This window comes from Crotalus tigris, unplaced genomic scaffold (genome assembly GCF_016545835.1).
Source record: "Crotalus tigris isolate CLP2741 ecotype Arizona unplaced genomic scaffold, ASM1654583v1 scf7180000018371.15429387391:27106975, whole genome shotgun sequence".
Taxonomy (NCBI): domain Eukaryota; kingdom Metazoa; phylum Chordata; class Lepidosauria; order Squamata; family Viperidae; genus Crotalus; species Crotalus tigris.
The window spans coordinates 11,274,827-11,302,603 of record NW_024096970.1 but is presented as its reverse complement, the minus strand read 5'-3'; the positions used below and the strand labels follow the sequence as shown (position 1 = coordinate 11,302,603).

The 27,777-nt window shown below is 36.0% G+C and overlaps 2 protein-coding genes and 1 long non-coding RNA gene across 4 annotated transcripts; 1 reads left to right on the top strand and 2 right to left on the bottom strand.

The window, feature by feature from the left end:
* Positions 1-231: 231 nt before the first annotated feature.
* MRPL15 (mitochondrial ribosomal protein L15) lies at positions 232-4,775 on the bottom strand. Its single transcript, XM_039351381.1, has 5 exons — positions 4,573-4,775; positions 3,917-4,065; positions 2,651-2,816; positions 1,525-1,648; positions 232-1,189 (listed from the first exon to the last, which is right to left on the bottom strand). Exons 1-5 carry the CDS (start codon positions 4,687-4,689, stop codon positions 852-854), a joined length of 894 nt encoding a protein of 297 aa, XP_039207315.1. The 5' UTR covers positions 4,690-4,775; the 3' UTR covers positions 232-851.
* Positions 4,776-5,990: 1,215 nt separating this feature from the next.
* Positions 5,991-27,777, top strand: LYPLA1 (lysophospholipase 1). Of its 2 annotated transcripts, XM_039351382.1 has the most exons (9): positions 5,991-6,372; positions 11,454-11,485; positions 14,108-14,173; positions 17,123-17,170; positions 19,812-19,882; positions 21,885-21,958; positions 22,971-23,072; positions 23,657-23,833; positions 24,378-27,777. In XM_039351382.1, exons 1-9 carry the CDS (start codon positions 6,304-6,306, stop codon positions 24,429-24,431), a joined length of 693 nt encoding a protein of 230 aa, XP_039207316.1. In that variant the 5' UTR covers positions 5,991-6,303; the 3' UTR covers positions 24,432-27,777. The 2 variants fall into 2 exon arrangements, with proteins under 2 accessions (XP_039207316.1, XP_039207317.1); XM_039351383.1 differs by lacking the exon at positions 11,454-11,485 and having other exon boundaries at positions 6,281-6,372.
* On the bottom strand, positions 6,537-9,553 carry LOC120311656. Its single transcript, XR_005557689.1, has 2 exons — positions 7,645-9,553; positions 6,537-6,679 (listed from the first exon to the last, which is right to left on the bottom strand). It is a non-coding gene; the product is annotated as an uncharacterized LOC120311656 (long non-coding RNA).

Sequence of the window (27,777 nt, the reverse complement as noted above, 5' to 3'; positions counted from 1 at the left end):
GTCAATCTAATATCAGAATACAGGACAATATAAAAAGAAATATATTAACTATGCTCTAGTTACTGGTTTTCATTTTTAGCTAAAGTAAAAGAAACATATACAATATGGAATGGAAGTAATAAAATCTATACATCAGACTCTTCACTAGCCAATATTGCCATCCGACATTACTCATTTAAACATATGAAATGAACAAAAAGTAGGGATCCATAACTCGATTGAATGCCAATACCTGATACTCCACTGTTTTAATCTCTAATAGTCATATATTTGCATAGAATATCTGTGTATAATTACAATCTTTTAAAATTATGCCAGATATATATTAAAATAATTGCAGTACTTTAAGATGTCATTATCTGATCATATATTTATTCAGGCAGTCATTCAATTTATATATCCACCTATCTCAAATTGACTCTGGAAGGCTAAGAGTAAAACAAATCATCAGAAGACATAACTATAAAAAAGAACATACACATTCAGCAGCTGAGGTATAAAACTACATAGAACGAACAAGAAAGCAGCATAACTATTACATAAGCTTTGCCACTCCTCTGGATCTCCAAGCTAAAAGGGTATGAAAAGCATATTTACTGAACCGCTAGAAGAAAACAATGCAGGAAAAAGACTCAGAAATCTGCAATAAGTGATTTAAAAGTATGGGACAGAATAAGTCTGTACACTGAGAATTAATCATACTAAAAATTGCATCTGACATAAGGAAAATAAACTCTAATGCAGAAAAATGTTCATATTTTATTTTAGTATTATTACAACTGATTCATTTTTAGAGAAAACAATACTATATATTACATATAAACACTAACTGATATATCCAATTTCAATATTCAGGAGCTGTAATATTTTAGCAACCTCTCATCTGTTGGTTTCAAAATCTTCTTTTCTGACATATTTACTATCCAACCAGGAGCAAGTCCAAAGAAAATCTGCCTAGGGTCCTTCTGAGAACTCAACATTTCGAAGAGTTCATCTTTGGTAATATCTGGTAAGATATAACCATATTTTTTAGAAAGTTCCATCCTTGCTTCAGCAATTTTTGAAGGATCGGCCAAGTAGCCTCGGTTTGCAGGATCTGTATAGTAACGGACAAGATCCTCAGGTGGAAGCATTCGCCTTGGAATAGGTTTGCCTCTCTGAAAAAATGGCACTGGTTTGCAAAGAACCTCTATGTGTAAAACATGGAATAGAGAGATAAAATATTATTTTCACATTAACAATCCAACTTCTGGAATAATTGCATTAACACAAAATAAAAAATACATTTGCTTCCATTTTGTATATTGTATTGTTAAAATAAACCCGACCACATTGTTCTTCCCTAATGATACCTGTAGGGCAAAGACTAGAAAACTAACATTTAGATTAAATCTGGTGAAAAGTGTCACAGATAATTTTTTTTTTAAATTTTGTAAAGCTTTTATTTTTAAACAATGACAGATTGATGTATTTAAACAATATTTGGCAAGATCAAAGACATGAAGATGTATTGAAAATTCTTACCCAAACTCCTTGGATCATAAAAAGCTGTAGTAATTACACCACCATTTTTTTCAACAGCAGCTATGGCTAGTTCAGATACCCACTGTACTTCAATGTTTATTTTTGCTGCAAAAGTATCAGCACCCTGTAAGTTTACATAAACTGAAGTTAGATTACGCAACATTACTTTAAAACAACCTTCACCCATCTGCCCATTCTAAAATACAAGTTATCAATCCTGTTATTCCAGGATTATTGGAGTTTATTTCATACTATCCTGTCTTTGAAGACAGCCAGGAAATTGAACTTGGTACAAATTATAGCGGTCTGCATTATAACTGAGACCAGGTTAAGTTTGAAAACAAGCCATCTGGAGCACTCATTCAGTCGTACTGTGATAAAAAAAAGAAAATGGTGGGAAATAAAGCCTGGCTGTCGAGCAATCATGCAACCACAGGGTTACTATAACAACTGGAACTTCAAGGACAGTTTTTAAATATCACTCATTTAGTGCCATTTTAAGTTCAGTCACTGAACGAGTGATTGTCAAGTGAGGACTACCTGTACTTTGTCATATTCTCATGCTTGTACAGTGGCATCTCACAAGAAGAGAAATCTTAACTTTCTTTTGATTATTTATTCTCAGATCATCCTTTGGGATGATTGTATTTCATTTTCTGCCTTCCTGGTCTCCTATCCATATAATTCCTATAAATTATAAATTCACAGGTATTTCCTAACAGTAACAGAGTTCCGACAAATATAGCCTTTAGACTGACATTGTAGTACCATCAGTTTAAGGATATGGTCATTTTTAAAATTTCTTATCTTTCTGATTGATTATATGCCATTTTGTGGGGGCATATGTTTCTAAAATGTTATTAAATATTCTTTTAAAAACTATTCAGATGCATAAAGCTCCTAAACAAAATACTTCATTTATCATTATTAACAAAAAACAAAAAAATCAATGGTTTGAGAATATTATCAAAATTGTTCAATAAATACATTAGTGCAGCACATTTTACCACACTTCAATATTTCTTTTAGCAGTGTTTAAAATTATGTATTTGTTAATATGGGACAAAGGAGGGAGAATGTATACTTTCAAAATTAAATTATTTAAAAAAAGACGTTATACACTTGCCTCCTCCACAAGATGGATACCATAATGTCTTTTGAATGGCTGTAATGTTACACCTCTGGCATTTGTCAGCTGGGTAAGATCTATTGGTTGCATGGGATCAATTCTGCCTAAGTCAATAAGGTATTGCAGCTTTTTGAGACTGATGGGTGGATATTGACGTCTGAGACTGTGAAATGAAAAGAAAATAAACATTCAGAAAGTAAATCCAAGTAATTTAAAAATATTGATAGTATAATACATCAACACATTGTTCTTGGACAACAACCCTCAACGAAAGATGAAATATTCTTCTGCAATCATATAGATTCACTCAAGACTATGTGTCTTTATGTGGGAAACATGTTTTGCAAAACAAAGACCAGCTTAATATTGTGCACTGCCAGATCCCATGCCAATTAACAATTCAGAAATAAAAAGGTACACATACACATTTCTCTTACAAAATCTTTTTTTAAACAATTCTCTTTAGCAGCCTAGCTATAAATTGCAAATATCAAGATAAAGGAAAGCAAGTATAATATCAGTTATAACATCTGAATAATGCAATTAAAATGTGTTTAATTCTGTCTTCTGTATTATTAGGTATGAAATTATGAAAATTACAGGACAATTACAATTGTAATTACAATTACAGGACAATTCTATCATTTGTGATTATAGAGACACTATTTAAAATGTTAAGCCAATCACTACAATTTAGATGAACGTACATTAAAATACTCAGAAGATTCATTTATGTTTTTCATTGTGGAAATCAACTATCAGATGTTTCAGAAATCATTTGTAATGAGATCTGAGGAAGGATTCCAATTGTAGTGGAAAAGAATAGATTAATTTCATGTCTTAAAAGACTAAAGAAAAAAGCTGATTATGATTATGATAAAAATGTTATCCTACCTGTTATATAAATACATAGATCGATAGATATAATTCAAGGCAGCAAACATACCTAATAATACTTCTACCCCCTATTTTCCCATAACAACTCTGTTAGTGGGTTGGGTTGAGAGACAATGACTGGTCCAAAATCACCTAGCCAGCTTTTATGCCTAAGATGATAATAAATTATTATCATTATTGGATGCCATTTAGAAAATATGTACTTTGACAACATTTCCTTCTGTCAATTACATAAGGCCACCCTGGATTCACAGAAATACTACTCCTATAGGACAATTCAATGTACTTGAAAGCAAACACCAGCTAAAGAACCAGCAGATGTTATTTCACATTTTTGTACATATAATAATAATGGAATAAACTTACTGGTGTCCTTCATTGTAGCCATATTTTGGAATAACCAGATAAAATGGTGTTTGGCCACCTTCAAAGCCTAATCGAGGGAGTGACCCAGATTTTGCTTGCCCGCCAGTTCTCTTTGAAGGATTATATCTTCCGCGACCTGGTTGTTTTTTCTTAAAAAGAGCAATATGTTTACATGAGTTTCATATTCAAATTTAATTCAGTTCCAGCCTCCTCTTTTATCATTTTGTCTTCATAGGCTATCCCATTCTTTACAATTCTCTATTCCAGTATGAATGCACAAAAACCATTTTAAAATATCTCATTCCCCTAGCAGTTTGGATACTGAAACAAGTTTATATATATATATATATATTACATTGCTTGGCAATGGAACAAATCGGCATATTTTTTTAAAGGATTAGAGAAAACATTCAAGTTAAAGAAAAACCTTCTTACTATATAGGACATTAATATAGGGCAAGTGAATGCGGAGCAGATGTAAAAACTACAGAAAGGGCTAAGCGGAAGGGGAGAAGGGAAGGGAATCCTCAGGGATTCATGTGGCAAGGGACGCCTAGCTTCCTTTAATTTCCGCGAGAAGAAGGCAAAAGCGGCCTACATTGGAGCAGCAGCAGCCCAGCGGAGAGCGAGAGAAGCACAGCAAGCATTCAACTCACCTTTTGCCCAGCATCAGGGTTAGGTCGTAAGTTGGCGAGGCTGACCCTAGGCAGGCTGCGCAACAACTCCAAGGCTTTCGTCCTGTTCCCCCCGCCAGGTACCCGCGAAGCCGCCATCGCCTCCGCGCAATTAAGCAAGGGCAGCAGAAAGAACCGCCGCGCTGCATTGAAAGGACAAGCTCGTTGGCGGCCTCTTGCGCAGGCGCGTAGAGAGACATAGAGGAACGAAAAATGAGGAGCCCTCCTCAAGGTTTGATTAAGAGTTTGCTTTTTACTGCAGTTTTGGGTGTTGCAGTCAATGCGCGTGAAAGCTACAGCAAAGACAACAGTTGTCGGGAAATCTCAGCGTTACGGGCTAGGTAGTTTTGTAGCGTAGGAAAGGGAAATTTTCTGTTTTTTTCTGTGGGATCCCTTTAGTCTGATTTTGATAAAACTATAACGTACTGACTGGGGTAGCGAAGATGCCAAGGGGCTGTGTGAAAGTTATTCATGCTCTTAAAACACTTGTGCATCTGAATGCATATCGATTCCATGGCTTGTTTTTGATAACATGCACTTTATATTGAGCTGTATTGGAGATCTGTCTTGGAAAAGGTTGTCAACTAACATACAGTACTGAGTTTTCAAAAACTTTGATTTTCAATAATCACTTAAAGCTCTTGGTTTAACCAGTTTACGTATTAGAACGAAGATTCCATGTCAGAATTGGTGCACGCTGACTGACTACACCTACCTATCTTTCCATATGCTTATATGTGGGTTTAAAACAAACCTAGATTTCCAATATAAATATTAAAAAATAATGCATAACAGTTTTATAGTACGTGCAAAATCTCTTGAGGCTAAAATATTGTTTTTGTTCTACTCGGCAGGACAGCTGCAATAATATTGGCATTCTTCACTTCTCTTTTGGACAGCTGTCGCATTTCCTTACAGAGTTAATTGCTCCAAGTTTTTTTTCTTCCCCGAAAGTTATTTAATGGGCAGATTAACACGAAGAAGCCATCTAAATCTCAGCTCAACTCACTTCATAGTGTTGTGGGAAAAATAGGAGACTGTCTCCTTGGAGACAAACAGGAGGAAGGAAGAGAAATTTTGATTGTCTCCTTGTACTTTTTTAAAAAAATAAACCATGCTTTTTAAAGATGGATAACATATGACAACACTCCCCCCCCTTGATGAAGTCCGACTATCAAAAGGAATAGTAATTCTATGGTGGGGAATGATTCGGAAGATCATTGGAAAATCACATGTTGCCAATCTTTGAATCAGCTAAAATAAAGCAAGGTCTCAATTAAAATACTCGTTTGCTGAAACACTTCGTGGTTCCAGATAGCGGAGTCCAACAAAATCCCAGAGGAAGCCACGTGACCTGAACTGGAAGCTCCCAGAATCCCTTGCTATTGGCCGGTCTTAACGGGGTCCGCAGGGGTTTGAATTCGCAGCAGAGCGCACGCGCGGGAGCATAACAGGAGCGAGGACCGCGCTCGAGCGTTCTTTTTTCTTTCCCGCCCCCGTTTCAACGGCCGCCTCCGCTCTCTCAACTGAGCAGCAGGGATCGGGCACCCGCGCACCCCCCCTCCCAACCCTTTACTGGGAAGGGAGGCGGGCCTGCTGAGTATCCTCCGTCTCTCTAGTTCCAATCGGGTTCCTGTCCCGCCCGTTTCCCCACCTCCCGCCCGCCCGCCCCGTCAGTGTCTGACTGGCCGACGCGAGAGGATAGCCCAGTGTATGTGCGGCAACACAATGTCTGCTCCTCTCCCAGCCATTGTCCCGGCCGCGAAGAAGGCTACCGCCGCGGTGAGTGAGTAACGGAGCTCCAGGCGGTTCTTATCTCAGGGAGCAAGAGGGCGCGTTGGGATAGAAGCTGGCCGGGCAAAGGGGGAACAAGAGGAAGGGTCGGTTCCGGTTCAGCAAGGCTTCCTGCAGCGGGCCTTGCTTTTGAGTAACGCTCATAGACTCACCTATGCAGAGGTTTTCTGACCGAACAGGCGAGTTGGCGATGACTTGGCGCTGAAGGCCTCCGGTGCGGCGCCCTCTTATTTCCTGGGAATAATATTCCCAAAACGCCTGAGCTTTTCTGATGGTCTTGACCGTTCGTTGCGATCTGGAGGAGTTTTGGTCCAACAGCAGGAATGCAAGAGTAATAATCTGATATATACATTTTCAAAATTAGACAATGTCCACTGTGCTCTCATTTCCTAGGACCTCCCAGCTCATCAAACATGCTTAGAAATTTAATTAGGACAGCTGCTTTGATGACCTCCTTCCAACTGTTAATACTTTATGAAGAAGCTTCAAATGATGTGGAAAAAATGTTTTACAATATCCCACTGAAAGTTTTTTATGGGTAGATAGTATTTTTAGAAAAGCAAATCATTAAAAATGTCAGGTATGATACATAAAATTGTTGAAAAAATACTGTATAAGGAAGGCAACACATTTATATTTTTAGCTGAAAACCACTTTTTCACCATTTTAATTGTGTCTTTCCAAAGTGGCTTGGTGTGAATTCTTGTATCAAAATAACTGAATTGTGAATTAGCGAGAATTGTGTTAATGTCAGCTACTATTCAAGAGTATCCTAAAGAAGTAGCCCTAAAGGCGTTGTGCACGTAATTGATAAAAATAATTTGAAGTGCTAAGTTCTGAAAAAAACCTTAATGGATTCTGTTGCATGCAATATTTCTTACCTATTTTCTATTAGCAATATTATTGGATCATTATGATTTTAAACAAAGGCTAGATAATTTGATATCCTTGGATACCCAAAGTTTAATTTTAAATGAGCACTTGATTATTTACATTTATTGATAATACTAAACTGTTCAAGATTGTAAAATCAAAAGGGAATTGTGAATAGGTCCAGTTTCAGTATAGCTATTAAGTTCTGTGTAAAGAGGTATAAATGATATACATTGACAGAAAAAAGTCTGAACTTCATCTCTGTATTAATGGAATCTGATCTGCCAGTGATCTGAAAAGTAATCTTTGAGTTGTCATGGGTGCGAAGATGTCAACCCACTCAAAATATTTTAAGAAAAAGGATAAAAATCATACCTACATACTTACCTGGAGTGCTATTTTCTTATGAGTAACTTTTCATTCGTATCTTTGATATCACAACTGGACCAATTCTGAGTTTTGAAGACTTCATCAATTCCAACTAACTGAACCTTTCTTAGTCTTCCAGATCCTTTCAACATAATTTTTTTGTAATTCTTTTTATATGACTAAATCACCTCAGTGAACTTCTTTTGAACTGATCACTATTTTATACTCAATCTACCTTCTTTCATCATTAATAAAAAAACACTGTATGAACAGTTTTCATGAGTCCAATAACTCATTGCGATCTGTGCTTAAATCAAAATATGTGTTTGGTTGGAGTATGGAACAAAACGGGGTTGTTTTCTTGTCCATATGGACTGAAATGTAGGTGTTCTAAGTATGTGTTTTAAGGAAGAGTGGGAAAAGTCAAGGATATTGGTAGCGGTTGAGAGGCAGGAGAGGGATAGAACAGAAGGTTCTGGAAAGATTATGGGGTAAGCACGCTGATATGCTGTGCGGTAGGGGTTGAACATTGGCAGCTGAAGGATGTCAGGTAAGGGAAGTAAGAGAAAGTGTTGGAAATATTGTGGATGGACAGATTGGTGGAATATGTTGTGCTGAGATATTGGTGACAGGCAATATCAAGATGAGAATCAAGATGAGTTATTTCTGAGCTCTTATCTAATTTAGAAAGTTTCTATAGAATCTTCTGAAATTTGCTTATATTTATGTTATAAAATATTATATGATTATATCATGAAATATTTTTTGCATATTTCTACTCAGAACTCGTTTACTCTTGACACTCTCTCCTTTTCTCTATCTTACCTTGCTAGAACTCAAAGATACATACTGCAACTAAACATGGGGAGATTCAAGATCAGCAGGAGACATAGTATATAGCTAAATTATAAACTATGGATTTTATGGCCAGCACTTGGGACTAGGGTAGCTAAGTTTGGTGGTTTTGAAAGAGCACTGATTATGAATGGGACCAGGTTATTTGAGGAACCAACTCTCTCTAATCCTATCTTCCCATTCCATCAGATCCAACAGGAAGGGCATGGTCCTAGTCTGTTTGCTAGACTAGTCTTTTCTGTCATATTCTCACTCTATGGAACATCATTTCCCTGGAGATCAGATTGGCCCTCAACCATACTGACTTGTCACAAGATCTTAAAACATGATTTTATCACAGCATGGTGCGCCCGGAACTACATGTAGTCCTTGGCATATAGGAACCAGAATTTCCATTGCTAAGTGATGTCATAAAGCATGTCACATGACCACACTAAGGATAGCAATTCCACCCCCCTGTTGCTATTGTTAACTGAGAAATGCAGGTTGTGAAGCAAGTATTCACCCAATCCAAACTGTTTCATGCTTGGTCCCTCCCAATCCCAAGCCTTGGTAAGGTAAGGGGCCACCTCCTTTTCAATTCCCCTATTTATCACTGACTTGCAAGACAGCAAGGAGCCCTAGAACCACATAGCTCTGATGCTGCTTTCCATACTGCATCTTGGGTTTCTTATTGCAGAGCAAGTAGCCCCTAAGCTGCAGTACAGCAAGAAGCCCTTTGCAGTGTGAAACCTTTTGCAACACAAAGCTGAGGCCAGCCGAGCAGAGTGATGCAAAGCTAAAGCTGCCCCAGCCCAGCCACTGTCATCATCACTATCCTGTACTCCATTGCCCCAGCTGTTCCTTTTTGTTCCTGCTGCTGCTGAGGTATGTGTGGTCTGATCCTTCATGAAGCAGCTGCTGGCCACACAAGGCCATCTTCCCCAGATCTTGTGAAAAAACAGCCATGTGCAACTTGGGGAAGAAAGTTTTGTATAGCCAGGAACTGATTCATGAAAGACCAGACCGGGCATGCTTAATCAGCAATGAGAGCAAGAAGATATTGAAGGTCAATTAGGGTGATGGGCTGCAAAGTGTAGGGGCCAGAAGGGCATGGGGAGGATAGGTGGGGGGGGGCAATTGAAGCTCACCTGTGCTTGTAAGTGAACACTGGCTGCCAAGGTTCAAATTTTGATCATGTGACCATCGGGACACTGTAAGAGCCATAACAACCAGTTGTAATTCCCTTCATTCAGTACTGCTGTAACATCAAACTTTTGCTGAACAAATAGTCGGCTGTTAAGGAATACCTGTATGACAGTGTGGTGGCTGTATTGACTGAGATGGAGATGATGTATTGCCTCATAAAGTAAATCTTAAATACTTTTGCAAGAAAACAACTACCGTAATTGCTGGATAGTCATCATTGAATCCAGACTTGTGAGATTTTCAAATGTATCCAGTTGGTCATAAAAACTGGTTTAAATGGGCTTATGCCTGATCTAACAAGCCTCTTGCACTCTATTCTATGTTGCAAAGCAAATAACTGGCGTCTAGTACCGTGTTTCCCCAAAAATAAGACCCAGTCTTATTATTATTATTATTATTTTGCCTCCAAAAGAGGCACCAGGTCTTATTTTCGGGGCGGTGGCTTTTCCACTCACCTTGCGGCAGTGACACCAACAGCCCCACCCAGCCGGCCCACTTCTTCTGCAGCCGAAGGAACAGTTTCATTCTGTAGCTGAGGATGGAGCTATGACTTGCATTTCACAGTCAAAGCTTGCTTCTTGACTGCAGAGGCCTTTAAGGCCTCTGATTGCGAAATGTAGGCCGGAGCTCAATTCTCAGCTGCAGAATGAAGCTCCTTCTTCAGCCGCAGAAGAAGTGATCCAGCGAAGCAAGTGTCGATCCATGGGAGGCCTGGCTGCAATGGTAAGCTCCACCCCCATCCTAGCTTGATTTTTAGGTGTGTGCTTCGGTCCAAAACTAGGGCTTATTTTGGGGGTAAGGCTTATATTAGGCCTATCCCAAAAAATAAAGCTAGGGCTTATTTTTGGAGTAGGTCTTACTTTTGGGGAAATACAGTATCAGTTTATTGTCAGTAGCATCTATGGTCTTCACAGCAATACTGCTGAGTTAGCAGAGAGTCTTAATAGACTAAAATAACAGGGGTCTTATAGCAACCCTTCTGTCTAAATATTAAAAGTCATATGCTTTTGTGATCTTCATCAGATGCATGGACCGGGTAGGTTGATGTAGGATTTAAATTGTAATAAAGTGGAGGGAGATAGGTTGGGCTAGTTTACCTTCTATAAACTGGCATTTTGTTACTAGCTCTGCTAATTATGGCACTGTTTTGTACACAGAGAAGTTTCTGAGAGCAACTATTTTCTGAGCATGTTTACATTTTCCTTACATTATAAATTTCAATTTTGTTCAGTCCAAAAAAGATAGTTTATTTCTGCCAATAACTCTTGAAGATTTTATTTTCATCCCTAGAAGAATAAATAATACTTATTTTCTACTTAAGACAGAACAAGATCTATCATTATAGATTATAGTGGATTAAAAAGAAAAAAGTTCTAAACCTAAATTAAGAATATTGAATAGATTAATGTAATAATGCTAAGCACAGTTATCAGTATAAAATGGTTTAAATTGCTAGGTTAACTAAATGCCAAAGATATATAATACAAATTATTCAGATTTTCAATCACTGAAAATCTTATACATTTTTCTCTTTCTGTCTCTTTCTTTCTGTCCACACAGACCGTATAGGTATACAGCAGTTGTAAGTAGTATGTCAAATGAGTGCACTTGCTGATACTACCAAAATCATGCCCTTTTGATATATTTGTTATATTTAAGTGGGCACACTTTGTCTTTAGCAGTGTCTATTGCAATTAGATTTATGGGAAATAAGAACAGAATGTTTTTTGAAGAGCTAACTTTCCAGCATGTAGTAATGCTATTCATATACTATTCAATCCTAGGTCATATTTCTCCATGGATTAGGAGATACTGGGTAAGTAAAATGGCATTTTAAATAAACAATCTGTACCTTTGAAACTACCTTTTATTATTTGCAATTTGCAAAGAAAAATGTAGTGTTCACTAATTGTTATGCTATGCTGAAGTTAGTGTTTACATTTCTAGTAATCTAGTAATAGTAGTAAAGTTGGAAGGGACCTTGGAGGTCATCTAGTCCAACCCCCTGCTCGGGCAGGAAACCCTACGCTATTTCGGACAAATGGCTGTCCAGTCTCTTCTTAAAAACTTCCAGTGTTGGAGCATTTACTGCTTCTGGAGGCAAGCTGTTCCACTGATTAATTGTTCTCACTGTCAGGAAGTTTCTCCTTAGTTCTAGGTTGCTTCTCTCCTTGATGAGTTTCCACCCGTTGCTTCTTGTCCTGCCTTCAGGTGCTTTGGAAAATAGCTTAATTCCCTCTTCTTTATGGCAGCCCCTGAGATATTGGAATACTGCTATCATGTCCCCCCTTGTCCTTCTCTTCGTTAAACTAGACATACCCAATTCTCAGCAACCGTTCCTTATATGTTTTAGCCTCCAGTCCCCTAATCATCTTTGTTGCTCTTCTCTGTACTCTTTCTAGAGTCTCAACATCTTTTTTACATCGTGGTGACCAAAACTGGATGCAGTATTCCAAGTGTGGCCTTACCAAGGCATTGTAGAGTGGTATTAATACTTCACGTGATCTTGATTCTATCCCTCTGTTAATGCAGCCTAGCACTGTGTTGGCCTTTTTGGCAGCTGCAGCACACTGCTGGCTCATATTTAGGTGATTGTCTACTAGGACTCCGAGGTCCCTCTCACAGTTACTACTATTGAGCATGGTGCCACCTATGCTGTACTTGTGCATTTGGTTTTTCTTGCCTAAATGTAGAACCTTGCTTTTTTCACCATTGAATTTCATTTTGTTAGTTAGTGCCCAGTGTTCAAGTCTGTCCAGATCCTTCTGTATCTGAAGCCTGTCTTCTGGAGTGTTGGCTATTCCTGCCAGCTTGGTGTCATCTGCAAATTTGATGAGTTCCCCATCTATCCCTTCATCCAAATCGTTGATGAAGATGTTGAAGAGTACTGGGCCAGAACAGAGCCCTGGGGCACCCCACTACACACTTCCCTCCATATAGATGCAGTTCCATTGAGGACCACTCGCTGAGTACGGCCGGTCAGCCAGCTACGGATCCATCTGGTGGTGGTTCTGTCTACCCCACATTTTTCTATCTTGTCAAGTAGTAGGTTGTGATCTACTTTATCAAATGCCTTACTGAAGTCCAAGTAAATTATGTCCACAGCATTCCTCTGATCCACTAATTTTGTCACTTGGTCAAAGAATGCAATAAGATTTGTCTGGCATGATCTATTTTTGACAAACCCATGTTGGCTTTTAGTAATGACTTTGTTTGCCTCTAGGTGTTCGTTGATTCGTTGTTTGATTATCTTTTCCAGGATCTTCCCAGGTATTGAGGTCAGGCTGATAGGTCTGTAATTTCCTGGATCCATTTTTTTTCCTTTTTTGAGGATGGGAACTACATCAGCTCTTTTCCAGTCCTCTGGTAGTTCCCCTGTGTTCATTTCATTTGATAGATGTCTCTGAGGTCAGTAAGAGTTGAAACTGACTTCATGGTAACAGTATTAATTGGAGAACAGGGTATTGGAAGATATTAGGGCATGTGTCTTAAAGATTCAGTTAATGAAAGAATTTGAATTATATGTATAGTCCTTTTCAGTTATTTTGATAAAATTCAGTATGTGCAGATTGTTATTTGACTTTAAATTGCCATGATTAAGTCAAAACAAGAATAGAATTTTTTCATACAAAACTTGTTTGTAGAAGTTTTATTTAAAAATAAATCTTTTATAAGATCTTGGCCATTCAGTTTCATATGCAATATATTCAGAAATAAGTCCTAATAAGCCTGAGAAAAAAGCCAATCCAAATGCAAGATGTCAGACTACACCAGAGAATACTGGAGGAAAAAAAATTAGTCTCAAAGTCAAAAATTACTTAACATTAAATGTTTTGTTCTAATCTCATAAACCCTGAAGTAGTCATTTTGAATGCACAGTGTCATCCATGGAATTATTTATATACTAGATTTTTTAGTATTACAAATTGAGTATTGCAAATAAAATCCCAGTATTCTGAGATTCCCCTTCTCTGGATAATTTCAGTATGTTTAGTCTCTCATAGCTCCATTCATATATCTAATAATCTAATGTTATATCTTGAATTTTTTAAATTTAGGAACTGCCCAAATTTAGAATGATTCTGGGCAGCTTACAGTTTGAAAAAGAAAAAAATATTTTTAAAAATTTATAACACCCAAATGCCATGGAATGCTGACAATATTCTATAACCCCAAACCCTAAGAGAACAGCCATATTTTTAAAGTTCTTTGGAACATCATTAGGTGGAAGAGAAACAGATAGCTGGGTGGGCATCACACCACAAGGTAGATGCTGTGACAGAGAAGACATGCTTCCTGAGTCCCAGTTGGTGGCACTACCTGTTTAAAGCAAAGGTGGAACAAAACCATGGCATGCTGTGGCTCTTTAAAGAGCAGACAATATATAGGAACAGCTGAGAATATTTTTAATGGGAATTTGTTTTCTATATCCTTATAGGCATGGCTGGGCAGAAGCATTTGCTGGTATTAGGAGTCCACACGTAAAGTATATTTGTCCGCATGCGTAAGTATTACTATTTTCCGCTTGCTGTTTCATTAAAGTACTCAAGAGTAAATCTGACAGAATTATGTGACTCATTTATGGGAAAGAAATTACAGATAGTCCTTGACTTATGACCATAATGGAGCCTGCCCATTAGGGTTGTAAGTCAGGGCAGTGGTTAAGCGAGGCCACCAAGTGATTGACTCTCTCAACAACTGTTACCCTAATTTTCCCAGTTGCAAGTCACTAAGTGACTGCAAATCATTAAAAGGACAGAGGGAAAGAGCTCCCTGCCAAGAGAGGACAGGCAGCTTCCATCTGTATACAGAAGGAAGTTCCTGCCCTGGGCTAGGAAAACTAAGTTTGGACCCCCACAATTCCTTTCTTCAGCCCACCATGCCATTTTCCTCCCATCTGAGTGCTAACCTTTTGAGTCTTCAGATGTGGAAGAAAAGTTCCCAGCCTCTTTCAGAAAGAGCCCCCCCCCCCCCCCCGAAGCAGCCCTTCCATTCTAAGACACTGGCTTCAAAAGTCCATGGTTTCTTTTTTCCTGGATCTGCTTGCTTATTCCTATTCCTCAATTTTGAAGAAGCTCCAGCCTATTTAACTAAGAGCTGTGCAGAATGCAGTATTGCAGCTAACTCTGCCCACACGCCAGGAATTTGATTCTGATTGGCTCAAGGTTGATTCAGCCTTCCATCCTTCCTAGGTTGGTAAAATGAGGACCCAGATTGTTGAAGGCAATATGTTGACGTTGTAGACCACTCAGAGAGTGCTGTAAAGCACTATGGAGCAGTACAGGTAGTCCTTGACTTATGACCACAGTTGAGCCCCAAAATTTCTGTTGCTAAGTGAAACATTTATTTTAAGTAAATTTTGCCCCATTTTATGACCTTTCTTGCCACAGTAGTTAAGTGAATCACTGCAGTTGTTCAGTTAGTAATGTGATTGTTAAGTGAATCTGCTTCCCCAGTGACTTTGCTTGTAAGAAAGTTGCAAAAGGTTATCAAATGATCCTGGGACGCTGCGACTGCATAAATATGAGTCAGTTACCAAGTGTCTCAGTTTTGATCACATGGCCATGGGGATGCTGCAACATCATAAGTGAGAAAAATAAGTGAGCCGAGGTGGCGCAGCAGTTAGAGTGCAGTACTGCAGGCTACTTTAGCTGACTGTTCAGCAGGTCAGCGGTTCAAATCTCACCGGCTCAAGGTTGACTCAGCCTTCCATCCTTCCGGGGTAGGTAAAATGAGGACCCAGATTGTTGGGGGCAATGTAAATATATATATACATTGCTTACTGGTGTACACCGCTTAGAGAGTGCTTGCACTTAAAAGCGGTATATAAGTCTCATAAATAAATAAATAAATAGTCACTTTTTCAGTGAATGGTCACTAAGTGAACTGTTGTAAGTCGGGAACTACCTGTATATGTCCAAGTACCATTGCTAATTCTTAGCCAATGAGTTGGGACAAACAAAAAAACTAATCCTCTTTACACTGATGAGAATGGAATGATAGATAGATAGATAGATAGATAGATAGATAGATAGATAGATAGATAGATAGATAGATAGATAGATAGATAGATCTTGTAAATTCCTGTATACCAAGTAATCACACATTATGTGGGGTCTAGGACAACTTGTGGCCATCTTGTTACCAGCCGGTCATCCAGGATAGCTCACCATGGCCAACTCGCTGTGGGACAGCTCACTGCGGTGAACTCGCTTTGGGACAACTTAATGTGAGATAACTGTACTCTAGACCCGTTCCTCTTAATTATTAGTAATATTATTAGTAATAATTATATGTATCTTGCATTGAGTTGTCATGCCGCAAGTTGGCCATGGTGAGTTGTTCCACAGCGAATTGTCCCATTCCATATTATGTGAAGGGCAAGAAATTGCAGAAAAGCAAATTCCCCAAAACCATCTAAAATTCATAATTATCTGAAAGAACAAATGGTTACAAAAACCTATTTGAGCTGGCTTGTGTACAGCTAAGGAATATGCCACATAATTGGCAATGCATGCATGGCTCAGTAACTTCAAGAATTCTGACACTTGATTGACTGGATTATAAAAAATAACAGTATCATAGGCAAATATGAAAGATTGCAAGAAAAGCAATACAGGATGTCAGAAATTTTATTTTACCATAATTTCAATCAACAGAATGTTAGTGGAAGCTTTATGGACTCATCCTTTTAGTGTTTGTATTGGTTTCTTTGTAAACAGGAAATTGAGTAGAGTTCCAGGTCTTCAAATTAAAAGGAAAGAAAAACAATTGGACTTGTGATAGATTTAGACCTTTAAATCTATTACCTAAATTATATAAAGAAAAGCATCTGTCCTAAATTCTGAAAGAAAAGGATGTCAATTGTATTCTAAACATTTGTCAGTTCATGATTAATTTTGCAAGGTACCTGAATTTAAACAATTGTTTCATCTCTGGAATATCCTTAAGCTACTTTAAACTTTGAATAGATACTAATATAGATTATCACAATGTAATAAGAAATTAGGAAAAGACATGTGGTAGGAAACAGTATAATGCAATTCTATGATTTAAAAAAATAAAAAACAAATTACAGGACTAATAGGACATGATCTACACTTAGTTTGTTATCTTTTTATTGCTGGGCTGTACCTCTTGGAAGAAATGCAATACAAGTAGAATAAAAATTCAAAGCATATGTGAAAGATGAGTCCTAGCAATTATCATCGTAAATATCAAGTTATGTGGTAGTGACTAATACTATCAGCTACAATTCTTTCAAGTTGTTAAAGCTTTTTAAATCATGATATTATCAGGAATTAGTGATTATATTACTGATTATATATGATTATATTAGTTAAGGGTTGCAGATTTTTTAAAAAATAGTCTAACATTTGCTAAAATGCAGAAGGGAATATTTGAAATATTCTTGCTGACGTTTAAGTTGAATCTTTCTTTACACAATTTCAAGGCCCATCATGCCAGTTTCTCTCAACATGAATATGGCCATGCCTTCCTGGTAAGTGAGGGATTAATTTCCCCTCCCGCAATTGTTTATTTTTAATTTTGAAACATTCTTGCACTTATTTATTCCTGTGGCTTATACTGTTTATACTAAAAAAATAAGAATAATGAAGAATAAATGGAAAGGGACTTAATTAGCCACAGATGCTAATTTCATATGGCACATTTGATAAGATATATGGGCTTGGGGTACAAGGAGCCAAGATGTCTACTAATAGTAGCTCCTCAAACAAGCACTCAGCTTGTAACTGACCTTGCCCCTCTGGTTCAGTCCCTACAGCTTAAATGTCACATAGAGGAAAGGAAAGAATTTATACCAGTTCCAGTAATGATGCTGGGCTTCATAACCCAATAAAGCAGGGAAATAGATGAGGATCAACTCCTATCTCCCTAATACAGAGTCAGCATGAATCACGAATAATGGATTTACAGCTTTAGGTTCCCCTCCTCTACCCCCTCCCAAAATCATAACAGAGAAGCCAGGCTGCCTCCCTGACCCACAAAAGATTCAATCCAAGCCACCCTCTGGAGCAGAGTGATAATGGAGGTAACCCATAAAACAAGTGCCCACTTTTTCCCCATCCCATTTACATCACTTAGGCTTTCCTTGATGTTTACCTATTATGAGCAGAAAGATCTTTATATTGCAGATCTTTATATTACAATGACTGAACAACATTGCAGCCATGCTTCCAACAAGCCTTTTATCTACACATTGTCGAGGTATTTAGAGGGTTAAAACTTCAGCAGAACCTGGCCACATTAACTCTCTAGCAGTCTGTCCCATCAGTCAACTTGAAGTAGTTGATGCAGCCAATTACTAATGTGCCCTGCAGAAAAAGCAACTTTCTAGAAATCCATGCTAATGTCCATAGATGGGTAGCTCCAAGACAATCATGACCTTCCTGCCTCAACTCTTAACCTCCAGATCTGATTATTTTTCACTACTTACTCAACACATACGTCTAACTTTCAACCAGCCAGCTCTCCCTTATACATTTAAACAAATGAGCAGATTATGATGGACTCATCACATTCAAAGAGTCTTTATATATGAGTTATTTCCTTATCAGAATGATAAATGGCCATGCAGTTAAGAATCATATCAAGTTCTTGTTGAGTCAAGTGGATCCCTCATCAACTAAATCAAATTATAAATGAGTTCTTGAAGTCAGCTCTCCTTCAAAGTCTCCAATTTGCCCTTCATTGGCTAGATATTCCCTAATGGACACATGAAGAATACTCATGACCAAATCCTTTTACAGGCCATTAAAAGCAATCTTGTTTTCTGGGCCTCTAATGTGGCTGATACCTGGGTTGAGTCTGCAAGGATTTGAGACTTTCAGTATTTGTTCCTAAGTATAAAAAAGAGAGATGATATCCTGGTAATTATGCAGCTATTGATCTCAACATCACCAGCAAGCTGTATGCAAGATACCTACAGTGGAAATTCTGGAATTGGTTGAATCAAGAAAATCTGCTTGTAGGGTTTTATAAGAAGTCAAGTCACATTAATCAGTACCTTGTACTCCAGCATTTCATTGAAAAATATTTTTCATGTCTTCCTCTATGTTGCTTTTGTTGATTTTAAGCAATGTTTTATTCCATATAAATTGTGTAATAAATTGGAGGCCTCCTTAATTCACCAGCATTTACTTCATTTTATATGTATGATACATGAAGGCATTTCACTCAGACTAAGATATAACTCCATGCCCTCTTATCAGTACTGTTAAAACTGAGAAAGGCATTAAGCAAGATTGCATGTTGACCCAACTTCTATATTAATTCTTTGGTGCGCCATCTCCATAACATATTTTCCTTCCCTAACATTTCCTTGAAGACACATTTGCTTGAAGACTACTACTACTATACATAGGCAATACTTTTAAGAATATTATTGGTGTTAAATAATATTGAAGGCCCTACAGTAGTGTTTCAAGGAAGTCTGATTAGAACACAAGTATTGATATTGTACTTGCCAAAAGATCCAAAAACCATCCTGCAACGTCCTGCAAGGTTGAGCAAGTAGGTCTTCATTCTACTAGTACCATAGTAAAAGTAATCCATGGGGACTATACTGCTGAAAATGCATAGAGGTCATCTGACACTCTTAATTACCTCGACAAGATGTTTCCACTATACTGTATACTCACCACTCTCAAATTTGAAACCAAGAATTTTACACAATTTCTTTGTAGTACCTAGCTGGATCCCTTTTGCAATTTCACAATGTTAAGAGTTTGATATAAAGCTGAAAAAAATTATCTTGCAGTTGACTAATTTTTGTATTGCCAATTCTCATGAATTCTACAGACTTTTCAACTAAATGTATGATTATGAACTTGTTGAACAAGTATTGTTTTGGTATGTTTCACCAGAACAGCTTTACCTGATAGGGATGTTTGGAAGAAAACAGAGTTCCTTATTCTATGAAAAGTATAATTAGAAATCCTGAAATTTCAGTTTTAAAGGCTTAGTTTTCTGTTATAGATATATATTTTATGGAAGACTGAGCTTCATTAAGCTTGCTGGATACAAGATTAAACCTGAATAACTTTATTTATGCTTATTCTAATAATTCCTGTTGTGAAGTTACTTGCATAATATAATACAATATAATTGTTTGATTAAAGGTTCGATATTTTTGGACTTGCTCCAGATTCACAGGAAGATGAAGCTGGGATCAAGCAAGCATCAGAGAATGGTATGTTCGTGTTGTATTTGATGAAGTAGATAATTATAATTGCTTGGGAATTTACCAATTTCCATCCTGCTTATAAACGAGTGCTTCATAAAGTTAGATATGTTCCATTGATATTATAGAATAATGCAAATAATCTTCATATCTAAACAGTACTATTGAGTTGTATGTTAAGTAAGCAACTATATAAATGAATAAACAAATAAGTACTTCAGCTAACAAACTATAAATGAAGATAATGCTTCTGATATTTTATGATTTAAAAAAATAGCATTGAATAGCAAGAATATGATCCGTGAAGATCATCTGTCCTGAAGAAATCCAGATGATCAGTAGATCGCAGCAAAATGACACAGACTCAGAATTGTGCAGTTGGAAGGGAATATAATCATCTACTCAAGTGCTCACAGTATCAGGAAGATTATACTGTTCTTAAAACATGGCTGTCCAGCCACTTCTTAAAATGCTCCAAGGTGGAGAACTCTAACCCTTTCTGATGGCTACATAAAATATTTTAGCTATATGAGTAAAATATACATCTTTGATATGGTGCTGCTTCTAAAACAACACAAAATTACCTTAGCTCTTCTAGCAGCTGTCTCAACTATTGGCTCATATTGAGCTTGTCAGTGGCCATACCCAAATCCTGTTCAGGTTATGAATCCTCAATCTTGTTCATATGACATATATTTTCCTTCCTAAATATAATATTACTTTCCATTTCTTCCTGTTGAAGAGCATCTTTTTCCAGTCAGCCTAGACTTTCCACCTGGTCAGATCAGATTACAAACTTGTTCTGACACCAAGAATTCCTTAGGGCCCATACTGCCTGCCTTTTAAATACAGAAAAAAGTCATGAGTAGTCGTCGGTACAAACTATGGGGTGGGAGATATTTCATATCTGAATATCAGTGGACAAGTCCTACTTTTTCTTCTGTGACTGAAAATTGTGGTGGGGGTTCACAGAATCCCAACAAGTTCTTACACAACCCTCGTATTCTGTTAAACACAATTTGAACAAGTCTTATGTAAATTATTGCAGCTGAGGAACTATATTACTACTAAACAATATTTGGTCACTTAACATGATTTCCTATCATTCTGTTCTTTTGATCCCCTGAATGATCTGGAGAAACTTTTGTGCATTTTTGGGGGGACATGTAAGAATTGCTTGTGGAGGCAGATGTGTGACCATTAGATTCAGCTCATTAGAGTCTATATGGTTTATTTGATTGCTGAAATAAAATGTTGGAATTATATAGTGAGTCTAAACATGCCCTTTCTTAATTATTACCATAATTAAATAACTAAGAACAAGTATTGCCATAATTTGTAGCATTGCATTTAAAAGCCTTGAGGTTTTAATAGACTTAATGATGATTTGTGTCACCTGTAAATGTTATCAACAGTTTACAGTATCATAGAGTATCATTCTAAAGCAGTTCTACTGATGTACTAATAATTTTCTTTAGAATAACTATGAATATTTTTGTATCATTTTGTATTTCTTGGATTCTTTCATCATTGCTTTAATCCCAGAGTCTTCTGTTTCAAGTTGATGCTTGATATATTCATCTGTTGCCTCAATAGTCATATATACACACACACCTTTTGTATCACCTATTTTTAAACACAAAAAATAATGTATTTTAAGGTTATAATAGAACAAATATTGTACTATACTGACATTTTTTAAGAATTATGTGCTCCTTAAAAATGAAATTTATTGTAATTTAATAATATTAAGTGACTATTGCATAAATATAATCAATTATTTTCTTTAAACTTCATTCTAAAACAATGGAATCTGTATAGTTCCAAAATTAAATGAGAAGATAGAATAGTAAAACATAAAAATGATTAATGTGTCAATACCTATCCATCCTAAAGTGAAAACTTCAAAGTGAGGGGAACTATATAACCTTTATGCAATTATTGCTTCCAATCTTTCTATGATGGTCTGGTATTTTATAAGCGTAGTTAACATTCAGTTCTTTTCTTTCAGTGAACACACTTATAGAACAAGAAGTAAGAAATGGAATACCCTCAAACAGAATAATTTTGGGCGGATTTTCTCAGGTAATATTGATCTAACAATTCCGATTCTATAGAAACCCTAATAGTGTGGCAAATCTGTTGTAACTAACTAATTAAAATAGTTCTTTTAATCATTCTGGATTATTAATCAAAATATTTATTCTGCAAAAAGCTCCCAAGTATCTTTTCAGTTACGGTTATTTAGGTCTGTGCTTATTGTAAGTATTTAGCTTGTATCAGCATAAAGACAATCCAGTTTTACTGGTAGATTTGATATGCTTATTTAATTTTTTTTTTCCTTCAGAGTGCAGAATGAATAATGATGTTCAGACCAATACAAATGCTAAAATAGAAGTTAAGTCTACATATATATATAGGGTCGAAAGGAAAGAGATGACAAATTATTATTGTTTTCATCATACTGGTAATTTTGTACTGTCCAAAATACGTTTTGCATAGTTTATAGCAAATGCTTTTGACTTGATAAACCTTTGTTGTTTAGTAGAATTAAAATAATTCTGTCTATGTGTCTGTGATATTTTTGGCACACAAATAGTACTGTTAGATTAATAACCTAATCCCATGTACATTTCAAGGGCTAGCTTCTTAAATAAATGAACATGAAAATGTATATGGGATAATATAAGATTTTATATCTATCTATCTGACATACAAAATAAATTATACTAAAACACATTATGAATTGGATTAAACAAAGACAGAGTTCTCCTTTATACATAGGTTCATTGTTTTACAATCTGTGTTCAGAAGTCATGTTCATAACATAGAGAGAGAGAGAGAGAGAGAGAGAGAGAGAGAGAGAGAGAGAGAGAGAGAGAGAGATGTACGTACTTCTGGCAAGTGTTTCTACATGTTTAGACTAGTTGATGTGACAATCAAACAACTAATGCTACTTCATTATAAATGCTTGATGAGTTTCTTAAATATTATGAAATAAATATAATTGAAATTTCAATTTTTAAAAGTAAATTATGTTTGTTGTTCAATATTTGATTACGACTCTACTAATGGACTTTACCTTGATTTTTATTAGGGAGGAGCTTTATCTTTATACACTGCCCTCACAACACAACAGAAGTTAGGGGGTGTTATAGCACTCAGCTGTTGGCTTCCACTGCGAACTTCATTTCCACAGGTAGTCACTGGTTTCATAAAAATGAGAGTTAATTTTTATTTGTACTGTCAAATATGAGACCCTAATAAAAATGCCAAATCCAGCCTAAACATCTGGCTGACTGCAGTGAACTATAATAATTTACTAATCAGCATATTTATATGCTGATTGCCAGCAATTTTGGACAGTTTATAAATTGTTAATAATAGTTATTGCTGTTTATTGTGCTTTACAAATAATACTGAAGTAATTTTAAAGGAATTATCAAATTCCGCTGTGTGCCAGAGAAAAACAAAGATAGCATCTAGATTCTAATCCTGTATTCTAGTAAATTTCAAAAATAGCAAATGTAGAGTTTAGTGTTAATTTTGGGTTAAAGAGCCTGAAATTTGAATTCTTATTTGGTCACAAAATTTAGCAAATGATACCAACCAAATACTCTCTCTGCATAGCATTCCATATTATGTGATTATATAAATGAAAAGGATGATGATATATCTGCTTAGAGATAGGCTGAAATAAAAATATGAACATATAACAAGTAAACAGCCTGAGTAATATGCCTTACTCAAAATAATGTGACTTCTTGTAACATTTTTTTCTAGGGTTCCATCAATTGCATCAACAAAGACATTTCTATTCTCCAGTGCCATGGTGACCGTGATCCTTTGGTTCCTTTAATGTTTGGAAGTGTGACTTCTGAAACACTAAAGAAAATGCTAAACCCTGGCAACATAGCTTTCAAACTTTACTCAGGCATGATGCATAGCTCATGTATTGAGGTAATGGTTGTTTTACATTAAGAATGAGTTATTTTAATCAGGGAAAAATAAAAAAAAATAATTTAAGAGGTACCGGTTAGTCTTTGGCTTACAACAGTAGTTGGGAGCAGGAACTCTCTTGTGATATCATGTAACATGGAGCTGAGTAGTGACTATACCAGCAGTCCCACTTGTTACATTAAATGAGGACCATGTGGGTCATTAAGTGAGGACAACTTTTGATTTCCTCATTGACTTTCTTTTGGCTTCCTCATTGATTTGCTTGTGGGAAGCTGACATTGGAAATTGAGTTCGGTGGCAATGAGTTCAGGGGCACTTGTTTCAGTATAATGGTTATTATAACTTTAGTCCAGACAAGTTGATGATATAAATCAGGACACTGAATGAAAAACCTGATTTTAGTAAAGTAATAGTGTTGATTGCAGACCAGAATGAAAAGTTCCTTGCACATAGTGAGAAGTCCAGTTATGTATTTTTTCTGTAGTAGAAAAAAATATTGGTATAAACCATCTAAACTAAATTACTGTTTTTCATTCATAAATAGGAAATGATGGATGTGAAGCAATTTATTGATGAGCACCTACCTCCAATTGACTGAAATATGTGAGAAGCCTTCAGTTAAATGCACCAGCATCATGTGTACTAGATTGTTTTTTCATGTAGCTATTTCTAAAGCATCTCTGTGCCTACAGTGTTAACTGTATTGCAAAGATTAGAAACTATAACTTTGTGAGAAACAATACTTTTAAATCCCATTGGCCATAACATAGATATATGGCAGTGGAAAGGCATGTAGGAATATAATTAGGTATTCTCTTCCTTGCTAAATCATTCCAAATTTAAAGTTATGGAGCCCTTTTATAATTCAGAACAAAATTGTTTTCCAAATCCTGTTATATTACTAGATAAATTGACACTTGTATATGCAGTATATAAAACTAAGCATGCAGTAGTAGAAAGAGTATTCTTAACGTTCACATTTAACCAATATTATTGCATGTCCAAGATAAGACTCAAGTCTTTAAATTATCCCTACACCTTGGAGAAATACAGTATTGTAACTGAAGTGTGTGCCCTGCTACTTAGAATCTTTGAAAAAGTATTTATCTCTATAACAAATGTTTCTCATTCAGCTGTCCCTTACTGAGATAAATTTAGACATAGATGTCACATAGAATATAATAAAAATCATTAGAATTTTTAATATATTGCAAAATTTGAGCTTTCAAAAGCTCTTCTAAGTAGCTAATTTTTAAAAAATCAAAATCAGAAAATGTATTGTATATATTTGTCTTAACTTGTTCTGCTCCAAAAAAGAAACCAAGGTTGTTGGTTAAAGCATTGCACAATCAATTGACATAAGAGACAAGAGAAGGGGTGCATACAAAGCATACAGTATTACAGTATATTTTAAACCTGAAAAAGATCACTGTGTGAAAATTTGGTTAAACTGTTCTAAATTAACTACAGCTCAGCAGAAATGTTTGGTTGTTAAAAACAAAATCTGGAGGGATACCAGAGTAGCTTTTGGGAGAAAGTTAGAATAAGACTGGTGTACATTATTTCCTCCTCAGCAAGACATATATGCTTTGCTGCCATCTCCTTGCTCTTCCTATGGCCTGCCTTCAGCCACTACTGCTGATACTCAGAATGGCATATCATACTGCTGCCTCTTCCACCCACCCTAGAGTATTTTTCCAGCACTTTGCTCTTTCTCCTCAGTTGCAACTGATATCCAGTATGCCATCACCAAGGCAACCCTTCAGCCTTGGCTTTTTTCTGTTGTTTCCTCCTCCACCGATTAACAAAGCCTGGTTCAGTTTGGTGTAGGGCACTGCAAACTAGCTGTTCTATTCATGGAACAGTTTGTGCAAGCAACATTTTCAACGTCCCTGGATCAGGTTATTCAGAAACAAGGTACTACAACTTCACCCTTGTCATGAAAAATTTCCATCTAAATATTTAATAAGACTTGAAATTTTATTTCAAATAAATGCACCTTCCTGCAGAAGTTCCAACTTTTGTACATATACACAGCTAAATCTATACATTCATATTACTTCTATGTGTACTTTGCATACATATAGAAATAAAACAAATCCTCAATTTTATAGCATAAGCGTAAGAATCCTTTAGAAATAGTGCAGCTAGAGGTTTGGTAGTCAGTATTGTATGTGTGGAGAAAATTGGTTATGTTGTTTCTCTTTCAGGCCATTCATCATATCCCAATATTTTGCTGATTTTTTTTCAGCATCATTCTTGCTACTATGTTATTGATGGTGAAATGGCACTTTCTAAAGTTTCTTCTATTCATTAATATGATTTTATTTAAGGAGACATGGAGCCTCATTAAATCTGCAACTGATAAGCACTTAAATACAGAATTAAAAATGTAATTGCAGTTATTAATTGGTGGAGCAGATAATTATGCCCTTTGACACTTTTGTCTATGTTCTGGCATCATGTTTCTTGATCCTTGCTGGACCTTTAAACGGAGAGCAATCTATATATCAGCAGAACTGGGCAAGAAAGCTGTGTTTGGAATACCTAAGTTCAAATTGTAAATTTTTTTCTGGTGTGTATTGCCAATATCATGGAGGTTTCATTTGGCTTACTCTTTATTTATTTGTTATATGATGGAATTTGGAAAGCAAGGAAACATAATTTGTTCCCTATTGCAGCCTGAAACAATATTTTAAAATGTGGATTCTGATGAATGAATTTGGCCCATGAAAGAAGTTAATGTTTCTGTACTGAAAGCGTCTCTGAGCTATTTTAATTATAGGAATCTCTGCAAGAGTTTGTGTACATAGGACTTGAATATGGGAACAGTATGATTTTATCAGTTTTGTTTTTATTGGAGACTAGTTGCTTACACAGATGCTGGCTCCAAGAAAAAAGCATTTTGACAGTATTCAGAGAGGTTTTTTTATAAGCGATAACATGTAAGATTTTAGAAAATTGACTTAACAGAAAGTAATGTTAAAATATTTATTATACAATGATAACTGCTTCAGTTCTTCTCTTAAACATCAGAAATGCAAAACAAACCAAAACTTTGATTAATCTCATTTTTTTAACTTAAAAAACTTTACATGGAACTACTGACATCAGAATATAGTAGTCTCCAAATAAAGTTCAGTATACTTTGGAATCTGACGTACAATACTTTGCTAAACAATCAAACTTTAAGAGTGTTAAATATTAAATTGTTTTTAATTGGAATGTTTAAATAAAATTGCCACTCTTTATTGTATTATATCATGCTGTGACAATTGAAGCAAATCTAATAGATTCATCAGGATTTTCATCCTGATAGGGTTACTTTTTAGTTTATCTTGAAATACAGTGTTCATTGCAGTGAAGGTGTACTCTATTGCTGAAGGTGTATTCTATTCTAACATGAATTTCTGGTCTGTTAATTGAATGTTTGCCTTAGGAAGTGTATTGCACTTCAGTAAATTCTAAATGCATTTTTTTAATAAATAGGTGCTATTGATTGTCAAATATTGTTTCCAGAAAGTATGTATAGGATGTAAATGAAGCCATATGTTCAGGTTGGAGTATTTTATAAACAATTTGGCTTTTCTTTATCTTACATTTTAGGAGGTTCATAGCTAAGATAACACTTTGATTTTATACTATGTTTACGGAAAGAAATCTATTGGAAACATCTGAGATGGAAATTGTAATCTGTTAACTGTGAATAAATTCTGAACAATCAATGAATGAAACAAATCTTGTATAACAAATGTTGCATCCCTTATATGCATCTCTACATTATAAATAAGAAAAATGATAAATTGTTCATTTAAGAGATATAGTAACAGTATAGTTACAATTTTAAAAAAACTAAGTGCAGCATGAGAATCAATATTTGGATTCATACTTTTCACTAAGATACTTTAATGATCAGGCTCATTGCAATAAAATAGTTTTTCCAA

Coding starts and splice junctions, on each gene's coding strand:
- MRPL15 (XM_039351381.1), bottom strand. CDS start 4,689: ATGGCGGCTTCGCGGGTACCTGGCGGGGGGAACAGGACGAAAGCCTTG. Junction 1,649..2,650: donor GTATCCATCTTGTGGAGGAG/GCAAGTGTATAA, acceptor GTAAACTTACAG/GGTGCTGATACTTTTGCAGC. Junction 1,190..1,524: donor TTATGATCCAAGGAGTTTGG/GTAAGAATTTTC, acceptor TTTTACACATAG/AGGTTCTTTGCAAACCAGTG.
- LYPLA1 (XM_039351382.1), top strand. CDS start 6,304: ATGTGCGGCAACACAATGTCTGCTCCTCTCCCAGCCATTGTCCCGGCC. Junction 19,883..21,884: donor CAAGCAAGCATCAGAGAATG/GTATGTTCGTGT, acceptor CTTTTCTTTCAG/TGAACACACTTATAGAACAA. Junction 23,073..23,656: donor TGCGAACTTCATTTCCACAG/GTAGTCACTGGT, acceptor ATTTTTTTCTAG/GGTTCCATCAATTGCATCAA.